This window comes from Leptodactylus fuscus, chromosome 2 (assembly GCF_031893055.1).
Source record: "Leptodactylus fuscus isolate aLepFus1 chromosome 2, aLepFus1.hap2, whole genome shotgun sequence".
NCBI lineage: Eukaryota > Metazoa > Chordata > Amphibia > Anura > Leptodactylidae > Leptodactylus > Leptodactylus fuscus.
Genome location: NC_134266.1, coordinates 68,794,560 through 68,809,197, shown reverse-complemented (window position 1 = coordinate 68,809,197; position 14,638 = coordinate 68,794,560). Strand labels below are relative to the sequence as shown.

The following is a 14,638-nucleotide window of genomic DNA, read 5'->3' as shown; positions in this document are numbered from 1 at the left end:
CCTCTTTGGTCTGTCCATTAAAATGTTCCCAATTAATTTGTTGTATTTTTTTTTTTACATATCGATCATGATGACAGCTATCACTTTCTAGTCCTACCAATGTACAGAACAGTAGTCCTGAGCAGCACTGTGTTCACAAACCTTACCCGTCCTAACAGCGGATATACTGGACTCCTCTGAAAAAATGTAGATAAAGTATTGTGGATTCTTACCCACTCAAGATGTCAACACACTGCGGGCACCTTATAGATTCTGACATTACGGTGTACACACTGCGGGCACCTTATAGATTCCGACATTACAGTGTACACACTGCGGGCACCTTATAGATTCCGACATTACGGTGTACACACTGCGGGCACCTTATAAATTCCGTCATTACTGTGTACATACTGTGGGCACCTTATAGATTCCATCACTATAGTCTACATCTTATAGATTCCATCATTATAGTGTACACTGTGCAAAAGTTTTAGACCAAAGTGGGGGGGGGGAATGATTCTTTTCATCAATTATCAAAATGAAATGAATGATCAAAAGAGATTTTGAATGTAATATTTGGTGTGTCCATCCTTTGTAGGAGGAAATCCTGGCAGTGATGATATGAGTGTTACCACCCCTATATTCACAGAAGATCTGTGCTTAGTTCTCCAAACTATCTCCCTGCCAAGGCAAAGAGTGGTCACACCAAATACTGATGACTTAGATTGTTCTGTATTTCGCACTTCTATTTTTGAAAGCATTCTCGCTTTACAGCATTTCCACTTACCTAAAAGGGGAAGGAGAAAGAAAACATCACCTTTAGGCTGAGGCGGTTTTTGAGTCAAAATAAGGAGTTAACAGAACGGAAACATCTAAGGGTCAGTGCACACTGAGTCTTTTGGCGCTGATTTGGCACTCCTTTTTTGGAAGCTGATTTTGAGGTGGATTCAGCGTCAAAATCAGCGCCAAAAACTCTATGTGCACTGACCCTAAGAGCTTCCTATATATTTCCCATTTCTTTACAAGTCACTCCTGATTTTGGCTTAAAAAAACAGCAGAAAAATCTGCAAGAAAAACTGAGTATTTCTGCAATGTGGGACTTTAATGTTAAGAAACATCCCTCTTCTTAGCAAACATCTAGTTCTGCTTGTTAATAGATTCTGTCAGAAAAGACCCCACAGAAGAACAACACAACACAGGCAAATCCGTACATATTGCTTTATATATAACTTTGAACGAGTGATAACAAGACAGTAAAAACAATGCAAATGATGTATATTCACTGTTTTGCTTAAAAATGTACAAAATGTGCAAATTCTCAATTACATTGAGAGATTTAATATGCAAATATAGTAAGACAATACTAACCAATAATTGTACCTTAAACATATTTGGTCAAATAAACAAAAACATTTTTTCTTTAACTAATAATATGTTCCTTCTCGGTGACCTACAGATAACACAATCTGAATTTACGTAGGTTTGTAACCATGGAGGCACACAGGACTGATCAGGAGCTGTATACACAAAACTGTAGGATATTTTTCATTGTTACTGTTTGTGTCTATTACAAATGTTTTTTTATTTGATAGTTTAAAAAGTAGATCTGTCCCTTAAATCATTGTCCTCTATCCACAGGATGGCTGTTCTTGTACACTGCTGCTGCAAAGTCTATGTGACAGACTAAGGCCCGATTCACATCTACGTTCGGACCATTCCGTTCCCCTCTCCGCCTGAAAAATGCAGAGAGAAAAGTCCTACAAAGTCCTGCAAGTACCACTTTTCTCTCTGCATTTATCGTGCGGAAACCAAATGGTTTCATTAAGACTGACTGGAGTAGTACTGATATTGTTGCTCTATTTAGATGGGCCATAGGAAACTCCTGTCCTTGCGATTAGTGGGGGGGGGGGGGGGGTTTGATTCTGTGGAAACCTCTTTAGGCTAAGGGGTAGTTCACACGGAGTAAATGCACACGTATTTTGGCAAAATACACGTGTAAATATAAGACTCCCATTGACTTCAATGACATTTTACACTCAATACAATATGGGGAAGGCGGCATTCTTCAAAATGGACAAACTCAAGTGACGGACAATTTGGATTGACAACTAAATCATCAAGAATAACAAGACCATGCACAATTCTAAAGCTCAGTTCACATCTGCATTTGGGGATTCCATTCCCATCTCTGCATGAAAAATGTGAAGAGAAAAGCGCTGCAAGCTTTCCTAAGATAGCCACTATTTTATGTGGATTAGGTTTCCGATGGGGGGTCTCCAAGGTGTGAATCAAGCCTTAGTTTTCATCTTTTAACAAACCATAGAAACATTAGAAATCTGTTCTTGAACTCTTCAAACTTCTGCGATTTGCTGAATTTTAACCATAAAGTGACACTCCCACAAAATGTGTATATATATATATATATATATATATATATATATATATTCTTTGGTGCATTATAAAGGTAAAGTAATCTTCTTACCAGTGACTGTATAAGTGACTTGTCCATTCCTCTTTGGAGCAGCATCTAAATATCCCAATCCCAATGTGTTTTAATCAAGTGAATCATCTGGAAAGCTTCAATGTACATAGAATAACTGCATCCTTAGTGTCATATAGAAGTTTCTACATTTTATAATGCCCAAGTTATTACTGTCTGAAGTGACCCTCCCCCACCCTCATTTTCTCTTCACTTAACACAATGGAAAAATGAGAAGGGTGCATTCACACGGAGTAATGTGCCGCGTGATGTGGCACGTATACGGCGTGTGAGATTTTGCTCGCTGTGAAAGCTCCCATTGATTTCAATGGGAAGTCTGGATCGTATACACCGCGTTATTTTGCGGCCGTGATTTTGCGGCCGCAAAATAGTGCGGTGTATACAATTATGGCAAGCAAAATCTCACACGCCGTATATGTGCCACATCACGCGGCACGTTACTCCGTGTGAATGCACCCTTACGTGAATTGCATGGTGAAGAGTGGTTGCTTGTTGCACTTGAAGCATCAACTAGTTGGCCCCGACTCATACTCAATACAGTGGGGATATAGGTTTGCGGAAGGAAAGCATCGCTTCTCCATGATAGCCGAAGCATTGTGTCTGTCCCCAGCTATGTTCTGCTCTTTAACTGCTGTAACATCTGGTCTCTGAACACCTTCAGCACAGTAAAAAAACTGCAGCAAAGTTCCTGGTTCTGAAGTCTGAAATCTTTGCCAGGAAAGATCCCTGTAGTTGACATGCGGGCCTGTGGTGTCACTAGGGGAGGTCGCTCATAGCCAGGTGAGTGCTATAGTACTTAACTTCTAACTACTGCGTTCACCAATAACAAAGGCTTCCATAGGTGTGACTAGAGAAACTGAATACTCATCCACACGTAAGATGCAATGTCAGTAGGAGAAACGTAAGGATGGTCACGTGACATATCCGGGGACCAAAACAAAACATATACAGTCACTAGTGAAGAAAATGGACTTCATGACAATTTACACCTTGCATCTTTCTAAAGTTTCTGGATCTGTACAACAATGTTGATGACAAAACTGATTCACTTAAACCAGGCCCGGTAAAGGGTCCAGCAAACTGCTGGACAATACATTAGACATTGTATACTGACTTTGACCACTGCCGACTAAGAATAAGTTCTTTGGTTAATGTAAACATTTTATTGACATTCTCAATTCCAGCCAATATTATAGAGCATGAAAATATATACATGGTATTAAAAAAAAAGATATTTGAAATAGTGTCTAAAAATGATACTCTATTGCAGCACTTGCTCTGTATAAAGCAGAGCTGGAGCTAGACTTACTCACATCCTGGGCAAAGGTTAGGTTTCCGTCATATTTGACTCATCAGGTACTATAAAGCAGGTGCGAGGCGTCTGTGTGGCAACATGCAAAGGTACTCCATATGCATCAGTAGGGAGAGTGATTCTAAAGTAGAAATACCTCCATTATACAACAGAACATCACAGATCCACAGAAAACAGATATATTTATATGAACAAAAGTATTGGGACGCCTACACATTACACCTACAGGAGCTTTTATGAGCCAATTCTAAATCCATATGCATTAATATGGAAATGGCTCCACCTTTGCAGCAAAAATAGCGCCCACTCTTCTGGCAAGGCTGTGTACCAGATTTTAGAATGTGCACTTTGAAATGTGCATGTTCTCCCTGGATAGTGACACTATATAAGCTAGAGAAATAAATAATAAGCCATTTTTTGTTAATTCATCCCAAAGGGCATTTGTGAGGTCGGACATTAATGTTATACAAGAGGCCCTTGCTTGTAATATCTGTTCTATCTGAAAGGTGTTCAGTTGGGTTGAGGTCAGAGCTCTGTGTTGGTCAGTCAAGTTCTAACACACCCAACAATGTCTTTATTGACCTTGCTTTGTGCACAGGGGCACAGTCATGCTGGGAAAGAAAGGGCTTTCCCCAAATATTGGAATATTAAATTTTTCCCTATCATTATATCTTTTTTGGAATATAGGATGGAAATCCAAGCAAACAGGGGGAGAACATACAAACTCCTTGCAGATGTTTTTTTTTTTTTTGCCCTTAGTGGGATTTGAACACCAGGACCCCAGAACTGCAAGGCTGCAGTGCTAATCACTGAGCCACTGTGTGGCCCCCATAGGTGAGATCTAGTGATAAGCAAGTAGACTTCTACAGTAAGTGCAACACTATAGAAAGTCTTGGGTTGTCACTACTATAACTACTATGTTGTAACATCTTCAGTGTATAAATGTATTAAGTATATAAGACACATATAAAAAGACAGATTTATATATATTTAATATTTATATACCAAAAATTATTTAATGCACTGGTATATTACTTTTGTTTAATACAAATAAAGCTGTACGTTCTTTACCGCAATATACGCACAAGGTAAAATAAGCATTCAGCACTTAGCAAGACAACTTAAAAAGTGTTTAAAGTACAATGTTAGAGCATCAGAAGTTAAAAACCAAACCCAGAACAACTTCACCAAAGCTATAGTTATATTATTGGCATACGACAAATAGAAACAATCATATACTGTATGTAAGGAACAAACTCACCAACTTTGCTGATAATTGTGCAATTTCTATCTTGGCAACAGGAGCCTAAATGTATTCTACAATCTAGTTCTAGTTGTGCCTTAAGAATATCATTGACAACAATGTATCTGACAAGATACAATTAGTGCATGGCCACAAAACCTCCAAATAGGAACGTTGTCAATCCAGGTCTTCTGGCTGGAACTTGGACACTAAAATGCGCATACAACTAAGTTTACATAATCTACAAGCTGTGGAAACGCAGCAGAAAATAGGCAACGATTTAAAGTCTCAGCAAAGTGAATGAGATTTCATTTCAGAAAATGAAACGTGGTGGAAAAGCAATGAAAAATAAGGCAACATTTGTTAGATGCGTTTCACTAAACATGACCTTAGCCTAAGCCTGCATTCACACAAATGTTGAAATCTGACCTTCAAAATATAGGTCATACTTTATTTTTACCCATTTTCAGTTTCCTCCATACACTATAATGTATGAAGGATCAGAGAAAACGGGCAGTCCTCGGTTGCAAGGCAACTGTGAAAAATGGACGAGTCTCCATAGACATTTGCAACGCCTTTCATGTGTAGCCTTAGAATGCAGAAATGTTTCACCAATGTCTCCAATATCAAAACTGTTTGAGCAAAAATAATGTTCTTGTTGCCTAAAACTACCAGAGGCCATGCCATGGGAGACAAGGTTACCAATCTCTTGAACAGTTTTGATACACTGGGATCAGAGACAACTGGGTAACTGCAGTTTCTTTATACTGAACGTATGGAAAAACATAACATGTTACCATATACAGTGCATTAAAGGGGTATTATTTAATGGTGCTCCTAAAGGGGCCATAAACCAAAAAAAAAAAAAAAAAAAACACCTTTGTCACTGCTCCCTCGTCCTCCGCTCCCAGCAGCGGCAGCTCCAATCTTCAGTTTACAAGTCCCCCTGACATTATGCTGCATTAGGTGATCACTGCAGCAAATCACAAGTCGGACATCACGACAGTCACGTGGTTGCCTGTTGTGATGTGATCACCACTGAGCCCTGTGATTTGCTGCAATGGTCTCATAGCACAAAAGGGACGTCACTGGTGACCTATATATTAGGCCAGGGACCCACGGGCTGGAAATGCTACCATTTGCATACGAATCCCATGCCCACTTTGCGTTTCATCTAGAGTAGACAATGGTACTGCACACTCAAAACAAAAACAATGTAATAGTGGTGCAGGCAAGAAAAAGGGTCCTCCAACCCCAATAGCAGAGCAATAAATAATTCTGCCGCACACACAATGTATCCAAGTGAAAAAAAATGTTTTAGTTTGTGATAATGTAATTGCACGGGTTATACGCCATGTATGAACATTGGAAACGGTAGATCAGTAGCAACAACAGGAGGTTTTGGTCCACAGAGCTTTCTCACGCTAGATCTACGGGTGCGGACAGAAATGTTCACATGAACGCCAATGTAATTCTAACAGAAAGTCTGGGGAGGAAAACTCCATGAACTTTCTGTTCAAAGTGCTGCAGATCGTCCCGTGAGGCCTTAGCCTAAAAGTCCAGAACTGCCGCCACTAAAAATGGCGAGTCCTTTATTGTGTTTATGCTTGCTGTTTATGGTAGCACTCATAGCACCTAATAGTAACACTATTAAATAATAAAAATATGAGTCAGAACACCCCTTTAACCCTCAACCTGCCAATCTGGGAGCGTTCCCATTTTACCTAACAGTAGCTAAAAGCCATGCTGAGTTTCCACACCTCTTCCTTATGTTTTCAAGGTAGATATGCCGCCACCAGAGCTGTCTGTTAGTAAATTATTCCCCTCACCCCATTGATATTATAGCACTGAGCATGCATGTGTATGGGGAGATCATCAGGAAAAGCCGTCTGCTGACTTGGATTAAAATTGTATAGCTGCTTTTATTTCACTTGCATCATATTGGATATCCTGCTCCTTTCATTTTTATCTTCCTGGATATCAATTATATTTTGCAAAGCAAATTTACTCTCCATACACATCTCTCCAATGTTAACGTAGGTTTGTGCCAGGAAAGAAAGAAGTGACCTGTGTAAAGTACAGGAAGAGTTGGCTGCGGTGTATTTTTGTATAGATTTCAAGCTTCAGTACACCTGCATTTCTAGAATATGCAAACAAGACAGGTCAGTTGATGGAGAGTAAATATACAAGTGACATCGCTGCGAGGAAACCATTTTATTTGCAAAAGGACTGGCACCTGAATGCAAAAGTCTAACCCTATATGCAGCTCTATTTATCTGGGGGAAAAATAGACATGAATGTTGTACAAGCTCTTCAGCTATTCCTTGATATCTCTAAATACTCGACTATTAGTAGTATTAAAATTCAGAATCTTGTAATATTATAGACTAATTGAAGGCAGTATAGGGAAAAATAAATCTTCAGCTATTCAATGGAGTAAAGTGGAGGAACTCAGTAAATTATTTAGAGAGTTAGAGCAAAGATTTGAGAGATTCCAAGAAGAAAACTGAAACAAGACACAAGACCTAACTAAGTATAAACAAAGAAGACATAGACTAGAAAAACATAGAATGTAAAATGTTCGTAGAACCTCTGATCTAAGGCCTGGTTCACACTGAGTCCACTTGGGGACCCCCCCGAAGGGAATAATGAACGCATTGAAAAGCGGTTAGCAGAGAAACCACACGGACCCCATAGACTAAAATGGGGTCCTTGTGTTTTCTGCGTAGTGTCCGCACAAATCATGCGGAGAGAAAAGTGCTCCTTGCACACATTATAGTCTATGGGGTCCATGTGGTTTCTCTGCTAACCACTTTTTAATGCTTTCAATATTCCATTCAGAGAGGTCCCCAAGCAGACTCCCCGAACACAATACCGAACGCAGATGTGAACCAAGCCTAAGGCGTGTCCTACACATTCAAGTGTATTGGTAATTTATGCATTGTCAAATGAGACTGAGTGCAGGTATGAGTACTGTGTACCATAGGTAATGTCTGATCAAAGACAAACAAATATGGGATGTGGGATATAATCTTCCTATTGTGCCTTTAAGCAGATGTCTATATGTATGGGAAAGAAAAACTGATTGTTTGGGTACCTACTATCTGTAACATAATGAACTCTCATATTGCTGTCGTACATTGGGTATAATTTGTAGTTCCTTAGCCTTATTAATTTGACACTTTTTTTTTTAATCTAATTTTGATAGCCCAATATTGTAGCAACATACAGAGACTCACGGGTTACTATATTAGGTAGTCAAAATCTGTGTGTCTGTCTGTCTGTCATAATGATTGTGACTACTATATAGACTAGCCATACACAATAAACAATCAATGGTCAATCTCTTGTTTGGATGACAGCTATCTCTCTTGACACCTCATACACATGCACACTTAGCTCAGGGAGGGGAGAAAGCAGCTGCAAGACTCCTCTGGTGGTGCTTTATCTCCCTAAGAACAATAGGATCGGATAGCTGATATCCCACACCGGGATTCCTTTCTATCCCGACAACAGGGGAATAGCAGGAAGCCCCCCATACCCACTACACGGTCCACTGGTCACACCACGATAGTAAAGACATGCCGTGTACTCCCTCAAACAGTTGTTGAACAAGCTGTTAAAATAGTTATATTAGATATTAGTTTAATTTGATGAATGTATGTATGATCATCCAATTCCCTAGAACATGTTATAATCTGGCACATATCTGGTCCTGTTGTAAAATGAAAGAGATTTTATTAGTATTTCTATTCACTTGTATTTCAAAAGGCACCGTATTTATAGGTATCGCAAAAATTACATGGTGACAATTTTTGCATGTGTAAAATGTCATATACTGTAAGTATCAACCATGTAAATGACCATAAGTACAATATAAACCACAAATAAAACAATGCAAATATAATAAAATGTACATTCAGTAAAAATACATATATACACCACGTGTTTACATTTAGAGCTCTTTATTGTAACATATATTGTTTGTATATCTGTCTCATATAGATCTTTTCTAATAATTAAATAGTTTATATCGTTATACTTATTATATGTAATTAAATGATTGCCCAGTATCCCTTATATCCATAGTACCAATATTTCAGTAAGTAAAATCAATGCATTAAGTCCTACCCTCAAGTTGTGCGAGAATGAATACTATTGGGTGAGGTTTGCAGAAATCCAACTTACCCATATGTCTGTATTGTATTTTATTGAGTGGGAATTCTGGGTATAAGAAGTGGTTACAGGTGTTAAAGGGAGTCTGTCAACACTAGAAAGACTGATACCAAACCAGTCACAATGCATTGTAGAAGACATAGACAGATTGTTTCCTTCAAGAAGTTGTTTTTGGAAATATGCAAATGAACCCAGGTGCAATGGGGGAACACCACAGACTCCATGGTATTTGTATACAGAGGTTCTGGCATTCCAGGTAATTCCTGGCCTTTGCATACAGAGGTTCTGGCACACCCCTATATGCATCAAAACAGCTCTTCAAATTAAAGGGGTTGTCCCATTTCAAGGATCCTATCTATACTGGTAGCTTATGTAAATTGAAGCCTTTTCCTAAATATATTGCTTTAGAAATTCTGCTTTGTTTGCCTGCTATGTGAATTTATTCCTTCCATTGTTTACACAGCATTGCTATAACTACAGACCTATAGGACAAGTGACGTCACTCACTCAGTGCCAGGACAATCCGTTCAGATATTTGCACTTTGCTGATAAAGCTGAATTTGTTATCTCTTTATGTAAACACACAGATAACATAGAGTCCATTCTGTACATGAATCTGCAGATTATCTGACTTGCGGAAGTGTTGTTTGTCCCGTTCAGCAGGAGGGGTGGGGAGGAAGAGAAATACAAGAAGTGATAAGCAGACACTGCATACAGCCTTGCTGAGAGGCTGAGATGGGGCGACCCCTTTAAATGGTGACTCTACTGGACTATCTATAAGTATTATGGTGCCTCAGTGTAATGCGCAAACAATGTGACAGATTCCTGTTAAGATACAGATAAGGATGGATAGTTTAGTACATAGTATGATAGCTCTCAATATTTATCTTAAGGGGTTTTCTCACAAATGCAAGAGATGCTGCTCTAGTGTCCCTGTGATTGCAATGATGACATGCAATGTATACATCCATATGATCAGAGTTCTTGGCCTCAGCCATCATGTACATGACACCATCACAGCATGGCAGAGAACTGAATAGGTGTATAGAGATTTTTTTATTTGACCATCTTTGCAGGATTTTGGCATCTTTTTCAATCCTGGGCAAAACTTTAATGCCATTTTCTTGATAAAAAAGGAAACTGCTTGCTTCATAACTAAAGCGCCCATCCAAATTCATGTAAATGTTATGCACTATCAAGACTTACCATGCCCAGAGAGTCAGTACCCTATAAAGGGCACTGGTGGCATTTGTCTACCTCTAGCATACTGTACATTACAGAATTTCAGCAGTCCCATTTGTTAAAATGGCACAACCTATATTCGCTCTGTATAAGGCACCTTACTCAGGTCAAAAATACTCTATATAAAATGAGCCCGGTCAGCACACCCCTCATCCTTCCATTTAGGTTGAACTCCAAAGTTTATGCATTTTTAAGCTCAGGTACTATAAGAACATATGGTGTAAAAACTAAACTTACTCAGGCCTCCTTGTAGTTAGAAGGGGTTATCCAGTTTAGAAAAGCAGTTTTCATGTACACCAATAGGGAAACTGAACTGGTAAAGTGGGGATGTTGGTTTATTAGCCAGGGTGGTGAGCAGTTACACGGAAAATCTGTCTTTCTGGAGGACCTATTCTCGCCTAAATTAGCCAGGCAACCCTCTGAATGCTGTGTAATGCTTAGTTTCCCCTGTGGTGGCGCTGCTACAATCTCACTGCCAGAAAAGACCACTTCCAAAGTGGAGAACCCCTTTAATGAATAATTTACATGAACTTGGGAGTTTTGTCTGATCTCTTCTAAGGCTGAAGATGATTTGCTGAAATCCCAGTTACGCACTGAAAATGCCTGACAACAATAAAGGACACTAAACTAAAAACCTTTAGTAAACATTTTGGAACCTACCAAAAATCTAAAAATCCTATATTATTTTTATGCCTTTTTTAAGTAAGCACTTTAGGTCCCATATGTAAACAATACAACTTTTCCCTTTAGACTTTGTCCCTTTTGCAACCTGTAATGTTCAATGTGACAATGCAGAAATCAACCGCAGCTTGGAACGCATCTCCACAGCTACGACCCACAGGACTAAAAGTCAGCCCAATCTCTGAAGTTTTCAGTAAAATAGACCCATGAACCTAAGTCTATTGACCACTGATCTTCATACCACATTTACACCTCGGTCATGTCCATCAAGCTGGATTTTTAACTTGTGGAGCTCTTCAATCTCTCTGTGGTGACGCTCTGTTTTGTGCCTCACCAGTGTACGGTAAAAGTGAATTGTGAATATGACAAAGATAATGCCCACAGGTACCATAATGATGGTGGACACTAGTGCAGAGGTAAAACCTGCATCAGAACTTTGCCTCTGTGCTGAAGCAGTTTCATTGCGAACTTGTGGCGAGTCTATAGGTAAGAATTTGATCCAGCACAGCAACACAACCTCAGCAAGAAACAGGAGGATCCCGAGAGCTGTGGAGAAACCCCAGGCCAGTTCAATATAAGGATGCATACGGTCATGGGGTGATTCGTTGACAGAGTTCAAGTTATGGATATTACTCACTGCCTCAACATTTGGAAGTATACAGGTGCTGATCAGGAGTGCAAATAAGTGGACAGCCACCAGTATTGTGGTGCAAGCACTAAACGCAATGAGTAACGGTTTGGGGTAGTCATATTTCATCTCAAGTTGGACTTCAACCATAGCCACCTGGAAAACAACATAAAAATGGTAAGAAGTTTGCAACAGTAATGTACTATATACAACATATCTGATAAGACTGAAAAAGTCTACACTATCAACTGCAGTGTGTGTTGATCCAGAGGAAGGCTAAAGAACCCTGATGCTTATTGCCTCATATTAGGGAAAAAAATCTTGACTATATAAAGCATGAAAATACATCCCTGAATCAAAGATACATCTCCAGAAATGTAGTAGTCATACAAAAAAACAATCCGTTTTGAACTTGTTCAATAAAATAAACATTACAACATCTTACATTTCCACTGTCTCACTCTTCTAAGGGCTCCTTCACATGGCGGAAAGATTTTGATGTGTTTTTTTTGGCGCTGCTACCATTGTGGCATCCCGCTCCTGTTTAGGCCCGAATGAATGGGCCTAAACATAAGCGTGTCTCGAGCCGCAGCTTACTCAGCCAAGGAATCCGTGGTAAGATGGGTCATGTTCCTTCTTTTTTACGCTAATAGCTATTGGGGAAAAAAAAGCAAGCGGCTCCATTTAAGTCAATGGGATCCATTTTTGCAGGCGGATTTTGAGGCGGATTCTGCCTGCAAAAAACTCCATGTGAACATACCCTTACAGTACAAACCACTGCCTACACCAATAGTGACCTTCTATTTCCCTGTAAGGGCGGGTTCACACGGAGTTACGTGCCGCGAGATTTGGCACGTAGACGCCGCGTGACCCTTTGCGTGCCGTACACGCTCCCATTCATTTCAATGGGAGGGGGGAGCGTATGCACCGCGCTAGTTTGCGGCCGTGCATTTATTCACCGCATACGCTCCCCGCTCCCATTGAAATGAATGGGAGCGTGTACGGCACGCAAAGGGTCACGCGGCGTCTACGTGCCAAATCTCGCAGCACGTAACTCCGTGTGAACCCGGCCTAAATCTGGTTGATTCCCCCCTGACATAGTCACAGGCTTGGGTGTAAAAAATCACTATAGAGATCTCTCCATTGTCCATTCATATACTTGTACATTGTGGATAGGTCGCCCCTAAACAGTCTTACTCCAAACTAAATAAGCCTAAATTTGATAACCGGTCTCTGTACTCTAATCCACTTCTGCATCCAGTATAGTTCTGCTATGTCTTTCTAAGACCGGTTGCAGGCGACCATGTTGCAACCGGTCTGCCGTGAATAAAAGCACAGGCTGTACAAGGGGGCACATGCACAGGTCGAGCTTCCGCAGCTCCTTCTATTAAATGAATAGGAGCCACGGAAGCACAAGCCGCAATATGGGACAGATATAGGACCTGTCCTATCTGAAGTGGCCTGGACAGAACCGTAAAAAACATAGAAAAGAATGGGTCAGTGTGCTATCCATGAAATAAACAGATAGCTCACGAATCCACACCACGGTCATCTGAAAGGGGCCTTCGGCTGGGTTCACATCTGCGACCAGCTCTACATCATTTGGTAACCCATAGACTGGTGGAGTCTTCAACTTAGCCTCAAGTATAGAGATGAGCGAACACTATTCGGAACAGACGTTCCGAATAGCATGCTCGCATAGAAATGAATGGAAGCGACCGGCACGTAGACTTTGCCGGCGGCCGGACGCTTAAAACCCCACCCACCCCCGCATGCCGGCTATGTCCATACATTTCTATGGGAGCGTGCTATTCGAAACGGCTGTTTCGAATAGTGTTCGCTCATCTCTACTCAAATACAGATGCCCATATGTGGTTTGAATACTGATTTGTACAAAACTATGCTCTTGTCATGTTGCTCTTGATGTTTCCCTTGATTATATTTGCCTTGGCATCAGCTGCCTGGCATTAGTTGCTAAATTTAAGTTAAGTTTCCTGGCCACCGCTACGACCAAGACTTTTTTAGTAGTAGTTTTACCCGGTGTTTTTCTATAATATGATCCAATTTCTTGAATCATACAGGTTATAGATCTTATTACAAAATAAAGAAGAGAACATTAAACTCTGGAAAAAAAAATAGAATAGTAGTCAAACCTCTGGCAATTTGCCATTCTGTCATTTTTGGTAAACAACTGGACATGTTTCCAGCCCACAAAAGGACCTTTCCCACCAGTACACTGGCATTGATCGTGTAAGAGACAATGTTTCAGAAAACATGAAATAAATAGAAATAAAAACTCTGGTTTCCTTCCAGTAAAAACATATTATCCAAATTTAACATCACATTTGGGATTTAAATGTGATTTTTCCATCTGTTTCTTGGTTGACTTTTGCTTATAATTTAGGGAAACACTTCTAGAGCCTACACAAAGAAGGCAGGTTTATATAGGATATAAAAAAAAATCATGTTAGGCTACATTCACACTGCCTTCATCCATCATAGGATCAGTACAACTGACTGAAAAGCTGACAGAAAGAAGGATGCAGATGGAATACCATCTATCTCACTATAACTAAAACAAGACAGAAGTTTCTTTCCATCGGTTTATGTTTGTTTAACAGAAGATTAAGTCTGCAGCAGAATCTGCAAAAAACATGTAGCACATACAGATTAGTCTGTGTGGACGGTCCCTAAAACTGGGGTCACTCTGAGTGTACTCGCAGAAAGGTTAGTTGCCATGAACTAACAGGCCAGTAGCCCACTGCAATGCTCAGAAGCAGAAGAGTGAATCAGACTTCACTAAATCTCATCCTTATGTTGGGACTACACATTCAATTTCGCATGGCCACCATGCAGACGTCCAATAGATGATAG

At 40.0% G+C, this 14,638-nt stretch overlaps 1 protein-coding gene across 1 annotated transcript in view; it reads right to left on the bottom strand.

The window, feature by feature from the left end:
- Positions 1 to 9,001: 9,001 nt before the first annotated feature.
- The window catches only part of ORAI2 (ORAI calcium release-activated calcium modulator 2), a 35,321-nt gene continuing 29,684 nt past the window's right edge, over positions 9,002 to 14,638 (bottom strand). Inside the window, exon 3 of the mRNA XM_075263958.1 lies at positions 9,002 to 11,920. Within this exon, the coding sequence (XP_075120059.1) occupies positions 11,372 to 11,920 (549 nt within the window). The 3' untranslated portion in view covers positions 9,002 to 11,371. The remainder of the gene's footprint in view (positions 11,921 to 14,638) is intronic.